This window comes from Lagenorhynchus albirostris, chromosome 15 (genome assembly GCF_949774975.1).
Source record: "Lagenorhynchus albirostris chromosome 15, mLagAlb1.1, whole genome shotgun sequence".
NCBI classification, from domain to species: domain Eukaryota; kingdom Metazoa; phylum Chordata; class Mammalia; order Artiodactyla; family Delphinidae; genus Lagenorhynchus; species Lagenorhynchus albirostris.
The window spans coordinates 35,470,003-35,489,145 of record NC_083109.1 but is presented as its reverse complement, the minus strand read 5'-3'; the positions used below and the strand labels follow the sequence as shown (position 1 = coordinate 35,489,145).

The window sequence follows — 19,143 nt, the reverse complement described above, 5'->3', positions numbered from 1 at the left end:
TCTGTGGTCTGTGGCCTTGTATGTTCAAGTGCAACATCAAGTGTATGGTCAAGTGTATGTTCCATCGTCTATGGAAATAATAACCTACTTTTTATGAATATTCTGACCTCACTACCCGTTAAACTCCAAATAAATCTTATGATCTGCAGACAGTCTAGTTTTTAATAATTCAATATGGAATCATCTCAATTGGTTTCATAATAAATGAGATTCTAAATTCATGGTATGGTGGACAGAAAGCTAAAATGGGAAGAAATTCCTGAAAAAGTGAAGGTATAGTCTAAAGGGATCTTATTCCTGATTTTCTAACAAAAAAACAAATTATCAAGGCCAAATTCCTGCTGAGGCTGGGAGAACCCTTAATAAGCAGCAAAGGGGAGAAGGAAGAGAAAGGGAAAGCCACAGTTACAGTCATCAGGGTCAAAAATGACTTTCTCATCATGTTTCTTCATTTTTTATGGGTAGAGTTGGTGGGAGACTTAACAGCAGTAATACTGGCTAACTTCCCTCTACAACAAATGTAATTCACAATTCCATGTTCTTACCCTGAAAAATGCCAATTGTTCTAGGATTTAGCACATCTAATATTTCAGACCTTGGAAAATCCCAAGACATTTCTATCTAAGATATTATTTTTAAGTAGAATCTTTAAAAAAATTACAAAGAGTCATCCATGAAATGGATAGAAAGCTAAATACTTCGCAAATCAGCAACTAACTGGAAAATGTAAGAAAGACATATCTCACTTCTTACCTTGCTTTGATCTGTCCAGTAAAAGAAAAATCCCTGAGGGTCGGTCCTCAAAATAATTGGAGTGACAATAGTGGAGTCCTAGAAATGTACGAAAACACACGTATATCAACATATGCCACTATAGAAAGCCTTACCTGTGAATTACTTAAGTTATAATTGTTAAGTTTCTCCAAGATCATCAATTATTAATAAAACTAATAAAAAATTAAACATGACATCTTTAACATCATAGGATTGCTAATTACATAACTGAGGTACTTTACTAATAATTAGAATATTGGGACATTACTTATAAAGGAAAAGGCCAGTGATGCATGTATTTATTGATTAAGGCAAGTTTTTAAAGGCACTGGCATGTTTTCTAACAAAAAGCTATATTTGGTTTTCCAAATAATTTTAACACTAAACATCATTACATATTTTATATGATTAAAGTTAATTGAAATCCATGCTTCAGGATATTATTTTAAATTACATTTGCTCTATAAAATGATTTTTAATTGTACTGAAGAGAGTAAACACAGCATTTAGGTATTGCTGTTTCCAAGGTAACAGTAAATAAGGTCATCTTCTATATGTTCGGAAGGCTATACACAAAACTGTTATAAATTTAAATTTCACACAATAAAATAAAACATCATAGACAGTCTTCTTAGTTTAAAGCATGCATATTATAAAGCAAAAACTGCCTGTATTGTAATTACAATATTAAACATTTCTAAAATATGTGTTCTTTTCTTTTGGCAATTTTCAGAAAGGCATACCATCTGCACAAAGAAACACATGTCACTGGATATGGATTTTTATACTGAAATACTGGGATCTTTGCAGGAATTGCATTTTTTAAAGAGACATAAATAAAACCAGTTTATTTCAACTTTTTCATACACATTGTAACTCTGGTGTGTCATATCCTCTATCTGATTAAAAGGATTTGTAATAAATTTAGAACTTGCAGAGATAATTTTGGAATTTGGGATTGTCTTCCTGATGGGTAGAGCAAATCTAAGGCTTTTGTACACATGGCAAGTTTTATTATAAGAGCCAGGTTCTGGAGGCCAACCCCTCGGGCTCAAATCTCTGCCTGTCCCCTCCCGTGCCTCATTCTGCACAACCACAACTGGAAAAAAAAGAGATAATAATCATACCTCCGTCAGAGTTTTTTGTGAGAATTAAACAGGATAATTTGGGTAAAGCACTTGGATCAATTCTTGGCACATAAAAATGTTCATTATTATTATAGTGGATTATGTTTAAAACCTGATTTATTAAAATATTAAATGAAAGTTTATCATGGCATTCTTTTTTTATTGTGTTAAGTATATATAACATAAAACTTACCATTTTTAAGTGTAAAGTTCAGGGGCATTAAGTACTTTCACATTGCTGTGCAACCATGACCACCATCCATCCTCATCTTCCCAAACTGAAACTTCACACTCATTAAACACTAACTCACCATTCCCTCCTCCCCCTAGGCCTTGACAATCACCATTCTATTTTCTATATCTATGAATTGACTACTTTTTGGTACCTTATATAAATAGAATCATACAGTATTTTTCCTTTTGTATCTGGTTGATTTCACTCAGCATAATCTGTTCAAGGTTCATCCATGTTATAGTAGGTATCAAAATTTCCTTCCTTTTTAAGACTGAATAATACTCAATTATATGTCTGTATCATTTAGTTTATCCATTCATTCACTGATGGACATTTGGGTTGTTTCTTTCCACCTTCTGGCTGTTGCGAACAACGCTGCTATGAACATAGGCCTACAAATATCTGTTTGCATCCCTGCTTTCAATTCTTTTCCATATATACCCAGAAGTGAAATAACTGGATCATATGATAGTTCTATATTTAATTTTTTGAGCAACTGCCTTGCTGTTTTATCCTGATAGTCTTAAGATTCATTCTTAACATGCAGTCTGAAAATATCTTTTACAAGGCTTGTGCTGTTACATAGAGCTTCAGCTGGAATTTTTAAATTCCAAAATTACTTTTAAATGTTAAAAAAAAAAGACACTTGGAAACAAATTTGATATTATAATGGAAGAATAATTTTTAAAATATCTGAAGCTTCTCCTACGAGATTACATGCATAGAAGTTCAGAGTAATATTTCCAGTAAATCATAGCAATATTTTCAGTTCTGTTTCATCACCTACTCTTCCAGAGTTGGGTGAAATAAAAGTTTCCAATAGGCTTCACAGAACACACATCCCAATTTCCAGGTAAATTTGGAATTAACCTGTAGGTGTAACTTACCATTTTCACATCAGTTCCTTTTCTAATCAGAGTGTCTGACAAGAGTATCTGATAAGATTCTAATCAAAATCTTAGTGACAATTCACTGCAAGGATCCCAGACAATAAAATATTTAAAGTTAGCAGAGCAAAACAGCTCAAATTTATATGTTGGAACATTGTGTTAGGCTGCCTCGTTGTTTCGGATACTGCTTTTTCTAGCTTATTCCTTTCCCTCCTTCAAAATTAAAGCTCCTTTGTTCAGTATTTTCTTGACCCACTCTTCCGGCCACAGTTCCTCTACTAAATGATCATTTATCGCGGCTCCCTGCCTGCTTCCTCCATAATCACCTTTGACATTCCAAGATCAGCTGGAACTTGGCATTCTTGCCATGCAAGGCAGGGTTTGACCCAGAAATACATGAATATCCATTTTCAACTCCACCTCCTTTTTTCACACCTCTCACATAGCTGCAAGTGCCAATATTCTCCCCCTGCTCAACCCAGATCTCAAGTATTCTTAATTGTCAGAATATATGCTGTAGTTTGAAGTTTGAAATATACAGCCATCCTTCATTTCCAAGGCAACTGCAGCATTTTACTGCAGAATAATGGAGGTAACTCTCAGATGGTCTATGTTTTATTCTTTCTCCCTCCATCAATATCCGTAAGATGTGTATTCCATAAGAAGGTGGTTTTCAAACTTTTGGGTGCATCAGATTTACAAGGAGTACTGGTTAAATGCAGACTACTGAGCCCTTTCTCTGGAGCTTCTCACTTAGGAGATCTGGAATAGAGTCTGAGAATCTGCATTTCTACTTAATTTTCAGTGATGCTGCTGCTACTGGTCCAGGAACCAGACTCAGATCCACTGACACAGGCCTACAATGGGTGAGGCTTTGAATCAGGAGTACAATGATGTAAATGCCCAGGAGCACCAGTGAGCTTGAAATGTAGACATCCCTGTGTCTTCTAAGTACATGGCTTCTAACTAGGAATTCAACTTTAATTTGCTTATTTAAAGTTATAAGGTATTTTTTCCAATAAACATCTACCTTGAAAAGAAGAACACTAATAAACATACCTGTTTTAAGTTAGTAATTGTGGATAATGTACAGTAAATCTCTATTTACCCCTCTTTCGTTGACAGAAACCATTTTACTCTCATCCCATCTTATCAAAAATGAAGACTAATATAATGATATAAGAAGCTGCTGTTCTACAATTTACATGAATCTCCAAAAAGATTTTAGGTTAAATAAAGGACAGTCAAGGAACAAAGTAAAGGGACTTCTTAAAACCTCAACATCCAAAAGAATGAGAGATATTTCAGTAAGAAAAAGAGTCACTGCAATCAATATTAAAATTACAAAGTCCTATAACTTCTTTATTATGATTTGTGCATCAATGTGCTGATATAAATCAATAACATATACTAATGCAATGTTATATGATAATTACATCTCAAAAAAAAGATGAAATGTGAAAATAAATGAATCACTATAAAACAAATTATATACCCTGGAGTATAACCTATAAAAATATTGAATCAATATGCTGTACACCCAAAACTAATAATAATAAGGCAACTATACTTTAATAATAAACAAATAAACAAAATGTCCTAAAGAAACTGGGAGGAAATGACAAAACAGTCCAAACTCCCTCCCAATACCAGAATATTCTTTACAGAACTCCCTGACCAAATAATAATAGACACATCCTAAATGTTTGGTCTGAGCCAATCACTGCAATATGAACTCGAAATGGAATTTCTCCTTTGATATTTATAATATTTTAAGAGGTAGACACTTATCCCGATTTTACATATAAATAGACTAAGGCTTAGCTTAAATAACTAGGTCCAAGGAAACCTAGCTAAGCTAGTAAGGGAAGCACTGGAATTAAGCCTCAAGGACAGACTCTACACCAAGGTCACTCAACAGTTTCATTACTGATCTGCTAAATTAGGGCTTTTTTCGACATTTGTTTTCCTAATCATCTTCCATGAAATGTTAATATCACAGATATTCTGTATATCTATTTATATGCTGTATGTATTCTGTGCTTTATATAAAATAAAAAGTAAAGAATAAGAAGACTTTTTGTCCCTCAAGAACCATTTTTCATTTGTTTGGAGATGATCTGGCCCCAACTGAGATGGCAACGCTGTCCCCCTGCACTGCTGAATATGGGCTCACCCGAGACCACGGAGCGCTTGAAATGTGGCGAGTTGGCTAAGATGTGCTATAAGATTTGAAAGACTGACAATGAAAACAAGAATGTAAAGTAGTTCATGAATAATTGTTTATATTAATTACATATGTAAATAAATATATCGGGTTAAACAAACTATATTGTTAAAATTAATTCCAGGGGCTTCCCTGGTGTTGCACTGGTTGAGAGTCCGCCTGCCGATGCAGGGAACACGGGTTCGTGCCCTGGTCCGGGAAGATCCCACGTGCCGCGGAGCGGCTGGGCCCGTGAGCCATGGCCGCTGAGCCTGCGCGTCCGGAGCCTGTGCTCCGCAACGGGAGAGGCCACAACAGTGAGAGGCCCACGTATCGCAAAAAACAAAAAAAATTAATTCCACCTGTTTTTTGTTTTTTTTTTTTTACTTTATTAATGTGGCTACTAAAAAGTTTTAAATTTCCAGTGTGGCTCATTTTATATTTCTACTGGGCAGTGGAGCTCTAAATCTTCATGAGAAAATAAGTTTTCTCCTTAACAGGGAAATCTTTTTCACAAAGCAAACTTGGTCAGATAATGTCAGCTAGAAAATTTGGGGATTTTTTTCCATATATGCAGCTACCATTTAGTTTTAACACCTAATTATTGGGTTGGCCAAAATGTTCATTTGGGTTTTTCCAAATGAACTTTTCAGCCAACCCAATTATACAAAATAAATCTAGTTGCTTCTCTAAGTGTCAATTCTTCAAGTATTTGAATAGAGCCAATACGATGCTGCCCTCTGAGTTCTACTTTACCGGGTTCAGGTTAGTAATGAGCTAAATTGTGCCCCACCCCAAAATCCGTATGTTCAAGTCCCACCCAGTGCTTCAAACTGCAACCCTATATGGTTAACAATCTTTACATAGGCGATTAAATTAAAAGGAGGTCATTAAGGGTGGGCCCTAATTCAATAGGATTGGTGTCCTTATAAAAAGAAGAAATCTGGACACAGACACATACAGAAGGAAGATGATGTGACAACACAGGGAGGCCAGCCACCTACAAGCTATGGAGAGAGGCCTGGAACAGATCAGGGTCTTCAGAAGGAACCAACTCCACTAACACCTTGATCTCAGACCTGCGGCCTCCAAAACTGTGAGAAAACACATTTTTGTTGTTTAAGACTCTCAGTCTGTGCTACTTTGTTATGGACACCCTATAAAACTGATACAAGCTATAACCCATTAAGGCTAATGTCGAGGACCGGCTCACAGACCCACAGACCCACAGCCCACACGTTGGTGCCACTGTCAGAAAGTCTACTGGCCTAGATTGACCACAATTCTGACTCCACAGTGATTTCGTGTCCTCGTGTTGTTAAACAGAAAACACACATGGCTAGAGATGTGCACTTCTCAACTAATCAATGTTACAGAGTCAACAAGGGAAAAAAACCAGCCATGCTCCACAGGGATTGCCCAAGACTTGCCTCAGAAAGCAGCAGAGCCAAAGACGGCAAACACATACACAAACAGCTATGTAAGGGAAAAAAATTCCAAGTGTCACAGAAAATCAGATGTGATGCCCAACAAACGTCAGCGATGCAGCCCTGACTATGAAACACACACACACACATACACACACACACACACACACACACACACACACACACACACACACACACACACTAAAGGCAGTCTTGGATGATGGATTGTGAGATTAAGATCAGTGAAGTAAATGTTCTATGTGCATCAGCATGGAAGAGGATTTTCTTCCCAGGGCCTGTCCAGTCTGAAATTTCCCCGAGGAAAGGAAAGCAGAGGAGGGAAGAAGGTCCAGGGTGGAGGATGCAAAACAGTGGAGAGAAGTACCATTAAAAAGTTGCCTTTTACTGACAGGTATACAAATCTCTTTTAACAAAATACAGCAAAAAGTTGGAAGCATGCTCCTTCAAACACCATGCAAGATACTGCAGGCCTATACTAGGGATTCAAATGAAAGTCCAGATCCCCCATCATATAAGGTGCTCAATGTTTAATGGGGGCATCAGATGAGTAAACCAATCATTTCAGGAAGCTAGAGGTCTGGTGGGCTGTGGTTTTAATATACATTTCCCTGATGACTAATGACTAATGTTGTTGAACATCTTTTCATGTCCCTACCGGCCGTGTGTGTGCGCGCACGTGTGCGCACACAGGGGCCCAGTACTTTTTAAAATCAGTTAAGATTTAAATCAGTGGTTTACATTTTAATCAGTGGTTCTGGACCAGGGTCAGTTTTTCACCCCAGGGAAATGTTGGCAATGTCCAGAAACAATTTTGGTTGTTACACTGGGGATTTTGTTACTGGAATCTAGTAGCTAGTCAGGGATGCTGCTAAACATTCTGCAATGCACCGGCCAAACCCCATAACAAAGAATTGTCTGGCCCCAAATGTCCATAGTACTGAGGTTCAGAAACACAGCTTTAATGGCTTCCTACTGACTTCATGATAAAATTTTGCAGTGGCCTAAGTAGCATACATGCACCCCTTGCCATCCCGCCTCATTATCTGAGCCACCAAGTGCCCCATTTGCTTATTCTTCCCTGTCCTTCAAAGTCCCATATGCCTTCCCTCCTTGGGATGCCCATATGTCCTGTACATTTGACCTAATATACTCCCCATCCTCATGTTGGCTTAAGTCCTACTTATAACTCAGGTCTTCCCTTAAACAGAATTTCTCCATGAAAACCTTCCAAACTTCTTATACTCACTTGTACTTTTTTCCGTAGTACTTATCACAATTATAGTAACATCATTTACCTCTCTTTGTTGAGCATCTATCTCCCCCAGCAGAGCACCAACTCCGTGAGGGCAGGAACCAAATCATTTACCATTGTAAATCCACAACACTAGCAAAATGTCCAGCTTATAAGAGGCATCAATACAAATTTAAAGTATGAACACTGAATGGGTAGATGGAAGGAAACTGCAGAAAAAGAATCAAGGTAGATTCTGAAAAATATCAATTGGGCTAGCACCCAACACGCTGCCAGAAGCTGTGGCAAGAGAAATTTCAAAGCAATGGCAAAGGCAGAATAAGGCTTTGGAGGGCAGAGAAGGAGTGAGTGGGATGTTAGGAGAGGAGAAGGTGGGTAGAAGCTGCATGTTCCTTGTGGAGGGAAGGATGAGGAAAAGAGGGCAGTAACTGTAGGAGGAAGGTGGGGTGCGCGACATTGTGCTGGATTCTATGTTGGCATTTGTATGACTAAAAAGCATATTTCTATGTTCTTAGAAGAGCCTCAACATAAGGGAATCTTTCACAGATACTGTCAAAGGGGAGGATAATTATGAATCCAGAATCCAAACAAACCAGGAGGCATGGGCTCCAGGACATAGAGCTTTCCCAGGGACAGGAGGGAAGGTGGGACCATAGAGGTGGCCCAAGTATATTGAAATAGAAGCGGGGAAGGGAGGATGTCAATGATATTGTCCCAGTAACTTCCATTCCCTCTATACAGAAGAAATAGTGTAGGCAGAATTTTTATTATAAATAATATTTTTTAAACTATATGTCTTTAATATTTTTCTCATTTTGGCAATAAAGCTCACGTATCCATTTTTCTCCTTGTGAATCATTATCCAGATAGAGAGGATGTTTTCACACCCGTCAGTCTTTTGCTCTGTCATTCCCAACACTTCTGAATTTCTTTAAGGGCAATTTTCCTTGCAAAATCTCGGTATATGTGTATCTTTTCCAGAAAACAGAAGCCACTTGTAACATTCAGAATAAGAGATGTAAATACATTAAGCATCACAATTTTCAACCAATATCGAATCACAATTGATTACACACTCAACCTTAAGCCATATTTAGCACTTACGGGAAATCCGTGCTAATGACAGCAATCAGCTCTGTATTGACAATAAATAGTTTGCTTCTTGAGCTCACATGGAGAAACCAAAGTTAAGAAGGTCACAGGGTCCCTCAGACTCTGGGAGATGTCAGATGGAATGGAAGGATGGAGGGCAGGGCTTTCTAACCAATGCCACACACAGTGTGTCATGCAGGTGTCTTGGGAGCATGACCACCCTCCCTCATGACTGCACACTCCCCCTTCCCATGAACCCACTGTGACCCAGAAACACACCAGATCATTCCTTCATTCCACAAAGATTCCCTGAGCACCAACTCAGTGCCAGGCCTATGCTTTGCCCTAGGGAAGAAGATAAATAACACAAAGCTACAGTCTTTGAGGAGCCCTGGTCCAGTTGTTGTATAGATGAGGCATAACCACCTCCTTCCATGCACCCTCCTGCACTGGCAATCTACATCTGGGCTCTCAATTGACAGCACCTTGAATTCCAAGCCATTCTGCCTCACGTTTGGGTGCAAGTGGCATCCTCTACACTTCCTTCATGCCCACTTTATCTTTCATCTTCCAACATCAAAGATTTCCCATAGGAAGCCATGGGACCAGTCTTAATGGGCATCCAGCAAAAGACAACATTTGCAAGTATGTTTGGAAGAGAAAAAGATGGAAAAGCACATGTAATGAGTCTTGCCAGATACAAAAGTGCCACTTATTAGATAATGAAAAAAATTACCTTTGTTTTAACACCATTCCTGACTATCTTTCCGTGAGCATGTTTTACAGTGACTGACTGATGTTGAACATTTGTAGACTAGACTGTGCCCTGGTCTTTGTGCCTCAAAGCAGAAATTAAGTTTTCCTATGTTCCTACATCCTACATTGTGGAACAAAAATGGGCTTTGTATACACATCATAAAAATAGCTGTTTTTGAAGACACTAGCAAAGAGGAAGGCATTTGTAGGGTTCTAAGCCTCATTTGTACGAATCCTAAAATCAGGGGGATTCTTTGGAAAAGTCAATGAATCTCTTTCAACTGGTAATCATTTGGATTCGATTAAAAGCCTTTTGTTACCGCTGTTTGGGGATATCATGGTAGACTGGAAAAGGTCCTGAATTTAACCAGAAGACCTAGCTTTAAACCTGACTTTGGCTCTAGTTGTGTGCCTTGGGCAACTCACCACACACAAGCCCCAGTGTGCTTCTATGTAAGATGGGAATAATAACATCTGGCCTTTTCCTACCACTCGAGGTGGTCTTGAAGACTGAAGGGGCATGACTGTAAATAAATAAGACTGGTTTATAAATATCAGGGCCTGTTATTAGGACTCACTCTCAGTATTGAACTTGAGAGGCAGCATTATAGCAAAACTCCATTTTACTCAACTGTAATATTGAAGGAGAAAATTACATAGGATGTGTGGGTGGTTATTGCACATTAAAACTGAAATTCATGGAATCCTAGAACCATAAAAGGCCGTATTGGGTAGGGGTTAATGAAGAAAACAAAAACCTCTCTGGAAACTTTGAACATAAAGGAGTTTAATTACAGGTACTTGACAGTATCACTAGAAGGACTGGAGACATAGGCTTCAGGTTGAGCCTCTGTGAATGACCGCAGAACATGATACACTGACCCTTGAGAACAGCTGTTGCCTCCACCACATTCAGAAAGGTGAGAGAGAAATCAACGAGGAACTGCTAGGGTCAAACACACGCCAGCTTAGCTGAAGACAAAGGAAGAGTAATCTGAGACAGGGAGCAGCCACTGTCGCCACTGCCTCTTTATAACCAAACACAGAAGAACGACTAAAGAAGATCATACTTCGTCCTTCAACATCCCACACATCTGTAGAGACAAACCAAAGAATGCAGAGAAGTGGCCTCCTTCACATATCATATAAGTGCATCTCATACTGGTGGAATGAATTTACAGACAGAATATTAGACGCTGAGGATGGAGACTAAGTGAGATTCAACCAAACAGCAAACCTGAGAAAGCATCCCTGTCAGTATCCTTCATTTTTTTTTAATCTACGGGACCACTTGCTGACTTGCTCTGGGGTCTTCCTTTTTCAGCTTATATGGCCTCTCCTATAAAATGAATCAAATTAACTTTCCCTTACCCACTACATAAACAAGTTCCAATGAAAGTTTGATTTTTTAACAGCAAAATAACTTCTTAATCTCCTATGTATCAATGTTATATATTAAGATCCACAATGACTAGTTCAGGTAAAAGTGCTTTGTTAACTAATTCATTTTCCTTAAACTTGTTCATAAAACTTCATTGTGATGAAAAGAAACAAAACAGTGAGCAAGTACTGTGAACTAAAAAAGTCCTTGAAATGAAAACCATATGTAGGATGCTTTTAATTCTCTTTTAACACTAAATATGTTTTCTTATTTTATAGAATAATGTTTCTCCACTGACAATAATTTAGTTTCTTGATAAATGTATACAGATTTCGTCAACATCAATTATATCTAAGCATATACCTAAGCATTTTTTTCAGAATAAACTTAAAATAAAAATTTCCCCAAGTTGAAAATTAACATATGAAGAAAATAATAAAATCAGAGCACAAAGAGATCAAAGGGGAAGCCAAAGAACTCTTCAAGAATCTAGCCTTCTTTATATGCTATTTCATTTAGTTTTTAACAGAAATCGATAGCTTCTTTAAAATCTCAAGTAAATCTCAGAAATATGTCCTAGTTCCTTTCCTTACTGATATACAGGGGCACTGGCACTGACTGTGGGATGGGACATGGAATAGATGGGGGAAGGGGAGCATTATGAAATCTTTCTGGGCAGATGGAATTTATGATACAGTCTGAAAAGGCTGCTTGAACCTCACATTAGCTCCAGTAACAGGAAAACTAAGGTCTTCAGTTACAAAATATTTGTTATTTAGGTGAAGACCCACAGCATTAGTCGACAATTCACAATCAATCTCATTCCATTTTCTGCCGGCACTCCTTGTTCATGATAATGTGAAACAATCCTGATAAAGAAACATTTAACTACAGTTTAACAAGTTCAATGTAAAAAAGCAAAATGTTCCTGTCCCATTTAAACAGTCATTGCACGTAAATATCATTTGAAGCTATTTACTGATATGCTAAACTTTCCTGGGAAGGATTAGAGATATGCTAATAGCCAGAGTGAATTATCCTACTGCACCATAGGTGGGAATATCAAAGTCAGGCAAGATGCGAGAGAAAAACTACTACAGAAAATTATATTCCAGAAACAGCACTCTACTAGTCTGCTCTGCTATGCCAATAACAGCCTGTAGGCACTACATTTCCTTGCTCAATTATTACTGTTTTGTTCAACTGTTTTCTCGTTTCGGGCATTTACTACACCTGCTTCACTTCCCAGGCCTTACCTTAGGCTAGATAAGGACCTAATCAAGGTCCATCTAAACCCAGGATAAGTCATTTTTGTTACTGTTGAAGAGGGTCCTAAAGCAATAATAAAAATGCTTTAGGCTTTTGTTTTCATTGAAAATAAGAAGAAAATAGCTTTCTTAGATCCAAGACAGGCAAAACCAACCTACGGAGCTGCAAGTCAGGAGAGCGGGCGTCGGGGCCAGAAGGGAGCATGCAGGGGCTTGGTGGGCGGGCGATGCTGTTTCTCCATCTGGTGCGGATCACGTGAGTGTTCATTTTGTGAAAACTGACCCAGCTGGACACGAGATTTGCGTGTTTTACTTCATGAACGTTACACTCTGATCAAAAGCTTAAAATAACTTTATTGACTTACTTTGGAAAAGTGATATTCTTACACTTAGATTACAGTAATCACTGTCGATAAGAAATTCACAAAAGCTCTTTGGACATGAAAAAGGGACACATCTGGACATATTTAAGTAGTATTTTAGAGGGCACCTGCCAGCCCTTCTGGGGTCTGCATTTGGATCCACCACCTACCAACCAGGGCTGTTTCTTCCCTCTTTCCCCTATAACCTGTCCAAAGTGAATGCTGCTGACTGCCCACCTTGTAAACCCTTCTCCTCTGCTCCCTCATTAATCTTGTCAGTGTCACCTTGTCATCATTTTGGAAACCGCAACTACAGATTCTACATAATGCAAAAGTTCTAACTGAGCTTTTGTGTAGGATTCTGGGAAATGTGCAATATACTAACATGATTTTTTATTATTATTACCTGTTTTAGCTGTGGGTTTTTTGGTGGGGAGGGCAGAGTGGTGGAGAGGGGTGAGGGAGTTACTTGTTCAAATCCACAGGGCGCTCAGCACATCCAAACCTCCAAGCTTCCTCAGCCTTCTTCTCAAACAACTTAGCCAGTCTAGCAATTATGACCTTTGAATGTAAGATTATGCTTCTGAGACATGATGTATGATGTGAGACTTACATATATCTATCTATATATAATTTTTTCTTGCTAAATTACAAAAGTTTTTTTTAACTGTTTCCTCTTCCTTCTGGGCATCATACCTGTGCACTTACTCTGTGTGTGTGTGTGTGTGTGTGTGTGTGTGCGTGTGTGTTGTGTGTACTCTAAGGTTTTTAAGTAGAAGTAAAACTTTTGGATGCTTTGGAAACTGACTTCCTTTAAAGAGAAAGAGTCCTGCATTTTTTACATAGATTCATTTTCTCTGAAATACCTATATTTTTTAAAAGGGTAAAAAAACTTTTTTTTCCCTTTCAAATCATAAAATATGAAAATCAAAACACACTTTAAAGGGAATGGAAGGAAGGTCCGGATCTTCCCACCTATAGAATAAAAGAGTCATCCAACACAAACTGACCACCTTGATAAAGTTCATGGCCCTCTAATTATTGGGGCACCATCACTTTTAACAACTTATTTTATTGAGTGTTGTATGTCAGGCGCCACACAGAGCAATGCATGTGCCTTCGCTCCTTTAATGGTAACAGTGGTTCTGCGCAGTAGGAGATACTACAATCCTTACATTACACATGAGGAAACAGGTTGAGATGCATTAAGCAATTCACCCACAGTGAGCTCTGAATTTGGAGGATGAGAGTGGAGAAAAAGAAAACAATCAAATGAGAAGCCCTCCATGCCCCAGAGGTTGTAGAACAAAGACACAGATCTTTAAGAGGAAGGATGGGCAAACTCAGAAAACAGATTCTCAACAGCCCATTAGAAAGCATAATGGTACATTTGAAAATGAGGACTTTGAGGCAAATCAGGGTTTGGGAAACCTTCGTCTTTCCCTCCACATCTTGTCCAACACAGAGAAACGAGAGAGGCCAGGCTCACAATCTCCCAAGCTCCCTAGCTGAGATGGAGAAAGTTAGCTCACTCTCAAACACCCCAGTCCTGTACACCCACTTCCTACAGTCCTGTACACCCACTTCCTACTACCAGAGACTGATCGCATACAAATGCAAAATGAAAGCAAAGATACAAACGCACAATAAAAGCAAGGTGCATCCTTTCATATCACTGGTGAAACACATAGCCACCATAGGTCAGTCCTTTATCTGTTGGCCAAGTTCCGGAGGACAAGGGTTGGCCTTGATGTTCAGACTGTGTATACCTATACACCATTACTAGTTGTTCAAAAATGGAAATATTTCCACATGCTCCCACAGACACTGGGGACCCGCAGACCTTCCCAGGATCAGGCAAAAGCATGGTTCATGCCTGGCCCTGGTGGAACAGGATGTCTCCAGGACTCCACTCCAGCTCCACTGCCCACCTGCTGTCTGTTGTGATTGGTTAACGCCAATGTCAAAGCTTTTGGCTACCACCCTTAGAGCATCCACAGCCTCACCATGACATTGGTAGGTAGCCAACAGACTATGCAGGGCACTGCGCCCTCTGGGTGACATCCCCCATTCTACATGACGGTCAGGACAACAGGACTGGTGATTATGGTGCTTTAGCCACTCAAAGAACAAGACAGAATCTCTACACAATTCTAAATAGCCCCGAACTCATCATTTTCAAAGGTACCATTATGCTTTCTAATGGGCTATTGAAAATCTGTTTTGAGTTTGCCCATCCTTCAGCTTAAAGATCAGAGAAGAGGGTTTACAATTTTTAAGTGAGATCAGATATTTTAGATATTTTAAATTATTTCCAGCATTTACTTTTCCTCACTAGCAGATGGGGCACACCCTTGGGGCGGGGGTGTGGGCAGCAGGTATTTCCCAAAGTCAGAGCGAAAAGGAAAAACACAGCAGCCTCCCCTGCTCAGAGGCAGGAAGTCAGACTAGACAGCCTCTCAAGAAGCTTCTCTCCTTCCTTTCCTTGTCTAACACTCCCACTAGAAGCAGATGAAAATGCTGAAAATGTTTCATTGCCTCTAAGAAATTCAAAAGAAATGCATGAATGTGAGTTAAGTCAGCCTGGGCATCAGAGACACTGGGCATCTAAATATCCCAGAAGACCTAAAAAGATTGTCCACGATTATGTCACTGAGTTTTTTCTACCTCCTAGGTAGGTAGAAAGGTAATAATTGGAAGAATTTCTCAAAATACAAACACAGAGATAAAATTAAACTTACAAACCAGTGAAAATGTACACAGGCCAGCAAGATTGTGCTCTCTACCATACTTTCCAAGTTTTTTTCACAAACCTTATCTCAGTGGTTTCAAAGTGTGGTTCCCCAACCAGCAGCATCAGTGCTACCCGAGACCCTATGAGAAAGGCAAATTCCCAGGCTCCATCTCAGACCTTCTGAATCAGAAACTGAGGGTGGGCCCCAGCAGTCTGAACCTTACCAATCCCCCCAGATGTTTCTGATGCACGCTCAAGTGTGAGAAGGGCTGCTTTACCTATCAGCTACTGCCAACTTTTAGATGAAATAGGTAGGAAATGCAGCATTCTCACAGTCTGAGCAAGAGGCAGCAAAGATTCACAGAGGTTAAGTGATTAAGCTAAAGTCACACAGCTGACTGGTAAAAGAATCAGCAGGTACACCCAGGCCTTTGGACTCAAGATCTAGCTCTCTGTGTCTTCAACACACAGTCTCACTAATATGCAATATAATTAGCCAGATAAGCTAAACTGGCTTGACACTAGAAGGACAAATATGAACGGGGAAGAGTAGAAGGGTGACACCTGGGGAGGAAAAAACCATCCTAAGAAGGTCTGGGTCCCTCTCACTCCACAGATCACCATGGAGACCAAGAAGGCCAACCAAGGAACTTACAGGATAGTCCATTGCATTCCACATAACCTGACTCCTAGGTGCAGTCTGGTTTCTCCCCTATGAAAGATCTGAGATTCCCCTGGCCCTCTCCTTAGTGCCCATATCCTTCCTACCGGACTGCCCCAGAAACTCACTGTTCAATGCTCAGAGGGAGCCCTTCTCACCTTCTGCAGGTGGCGTTTGACTAGCAGCCTCTCCATCACTCTCCCTGCAGCCCTCATAATCTCTATATCATTGGTGTTCTTGATAATTTTCTGGCTCCTCCACCTAGTATGTAAGGTCGGTAACAGCAGGGGGTTTGCTGATTTCTTCATCACATCAGGCTCTAATCCAGGGCCCGGCATTAGTAGGTGAGGAAGAAATATATGTGACATAAATGCACATAATAAAAGTCATCTACCTGGATGTATCAAAAAGTGTTTCCACAGAAGAACTTCATTTTCAAAGTGACACTCATATTTTCTTCCAAACAAGACATTCTAGAGAATTATTTTTTCTTCAAACACTTTTTAAATTTTATTGTATTCATTATTATTTATATTAGTTATCTATTTTATACATATTAGTGTATATATGTCAATCCCAATCTCCCCATTCATCCCACCACCACCACCCCCCGCCACTTTCCCCCCTTGGTGTCCATACGTTTGCTCTCTACATCTGTGTCTCTGTTTCTGCCTTGCAAACCGGTTCATCTGGAGAATTATTTAAAATGCAGTTTCAAATCATCTCTGTGAATAAATCCAGAGCTTATCCTGGAATACCCTTCTTATTCTGCATAGTCTCCTTCTCTCTCGCTCGCTCGCTCTCTCTCTCTTCCTTCTGCTCTTCATTCTCTTTCTCAGTAAACCCATCATCATATTAGCTTTCTATCTGAGGATCTCAAGATGGGCAAGACTGCTTTACTTGTTGTTGAACTGCGTTTTCTTTGTTTTTCCTTGAGACAGACAAAGCATTTCATCTGTGTCTGAACTTATTGTTTAGATTCTGGAATAATCCATTTACAAAGCATCCGGTCATTAGACTAGGTCAGAAGGAGAAAAGTGTAAAGTCCATAGTAAAAGGATGCCTACAGCATTTAATAACTGGTATGAGCTTTCAAGGAAGCTGTGGGCTCAGCCTCCAAGTCCTGTTTGCACTTCCAAATGGACAAAATATAGACACAGACCTGCTCAGCTAAGTAACTGGATTCTCTACCTGGAATATTTAAATTGTTTTCAGACACTGGAAAATGGCTTAAGAAGATTAAAGAAAAATACCCTGGAGAATAACAGGCTATAATTTACTAGGTGGAAAATCTTTTCAGCAAGAAGAATGCCTCATTCTCCTATAATTCCTCCTGTTTAAGAGATGTCTTAGTCATTTGGACCCAAATTTCCTTAGATCCAGCAGCTCAGGTTTATTCCCATGGGTTGTTCTTATCAAACCTGTTGAATGATATCTAGGCCATAAAATTGATAAACTAATATCCGAAGATCCGCATGTATTCAGCAAGATTATTAAAGTGTCTTAAGGCAATGCGCGAGGGAGGGTGGGGGTGGCGGGGGGATTCACTTGAAGTCCTAGGGTCCAGGGTTCCTGTAAAGTACTGGACTTAGCCCAGCCCCTCCTGGCATAAGATGAAGGTAAATTGAGGTAATGTCTTGTATTCTATTCTGTAGTCTATTTCGAACTGAAGACTCCAGCCAGCTCAGTTCTCAGAAACTTGCCCTCCTGCTTGGCCTGCAGGCCCACCGAGCTCTCATCGACCCCTCAGTTACCCCCTTCTGCTCTTCAGCCCTCCCCTGGTGTGTCCTCCCCAGCCTTTCTCAGGGCCCTTCTCTGCGGAGCCGGGCGCTAAAGTTTGGCATCACCGACCACCTGTCGGCTGGACCGCTGTGTCCTCTGCCTCTGCCGCGTGGGCGCCCAGAAAAGCGCTAAGACGCTGAGCAACCATTCAACAGTTTCGGACTCCCGGGCAGTTCCTTCTCGAAAGGGACCAAAGGAGGTAACAGGGGGTGCGTCGGCGCGCGGAGAGGGGCGCGACTTGTTCACACCGCAGCGCTTTCCTGCGGGTCCCAACTTCACCCTCCCCACTTTCCAAACTCTCAGGACCCGTCACCGGCAACGCCGGCCCCTTCGGCTCCACTGGCCCAAAAGATTTCAGACCTCAGGGGGCGCTGACCAGACCCAGCCAGGACGTCAACTACTGAACCCAAGGACCCAAGAGCGGGAGCCCAGCCGCCGCTGTCGGCCACCCGCCCGGGCGGCGGCGACCTGAGCGCTCCGAAGCCCCCGCGCCCGCCCGGGTGCGCCCATTGCATAACGCACCCCTCGCCCCACCCCCACGAGAGGCCCGCGCCTGCCCCGCGCCCCGCCGGCACCCCCGCCAACCGCCCCGACTTACATCATCCCACTTGACGAATTTGGTGCCCTTCTTGAGGCTGTCGGACACGCACACGGGCTTGAGTTGCAGAGCGTGTACTCCGGGCTGAGCCCCGGCCATCAGGGCTCATCGGGGCTCCGGGCAGCCCGGGCGAGCGCGGCAGGGACGGGGCGCAGGGCGCGGGCTCCTTTCCCGGCTCCAGAGGCGCTCGCCTCTGCTCCCGCGCCGGCCTCCGCACCTCCTCCGGCGCGGCTCAGCAGGCGGGGTGCGCGGGGGCGAGGCGCCCGGCCATGATCGGGCGGCACGCGGGGTCGGGCGCCCGCGGTGGATGCGGAGCCTCGGAGGGCAAAGAGCCGCCAAGCAGGGCTGCCAGCCGCCGCCGGATACTGCTCCTCGGCCGCCGTCGCCTCCTGGCGTACCATTCAGCACATCCTCTAGACATGGAGGGAGAGCGCGAATGACACACGCTCGGCGCCCCCCCGCCCTGCTCCTTCCCCTTCTCCCTCCTCCTCCCGCCCCCCTTCCCCGCCACCAGCGCTCGCTCAGTCCCTCCTTCCCTCGGCGGCTTCCAGCCCAACTTTGCGCACTGGGTCAGGCG

The 19,143-nt window shown here is 41.3% G+C and overlaps 1 protein-coding gene across 7 annotated transcripts in view; it reads right to left on the bottom strand.

The window, feature by feature from the left end:
- Positions 1–18,935, bottom strand: part of PLCB1 (phospholipase C beta 1) — a 753,511-nt gene extending 734,576 nt beyond the window's left edge. For all 7 annotated transcript variants that reach the window (XM_060122834.1, XM_060122832.1, XM_060122831.1 and 4 more), the window contains exons 1-2: positions 18,567–18,935; positions 754–831 (exon numbers count right to left, since the gene is read on the bottom strand). In XM_060122834.1, coding sequence (XP_059978817.1) covers positions 754–831; positions 18,567–18,665 — 177 coding nt within the window. In that variant the 5' untranslated portion in view covers positions 18,666–18,935. The remainder of the gene's footprint in view (positions 1–753; positions 832–18,566) is intronic.
- Positions 18,936–19,143: the final 208 nt, after the last annotated feature.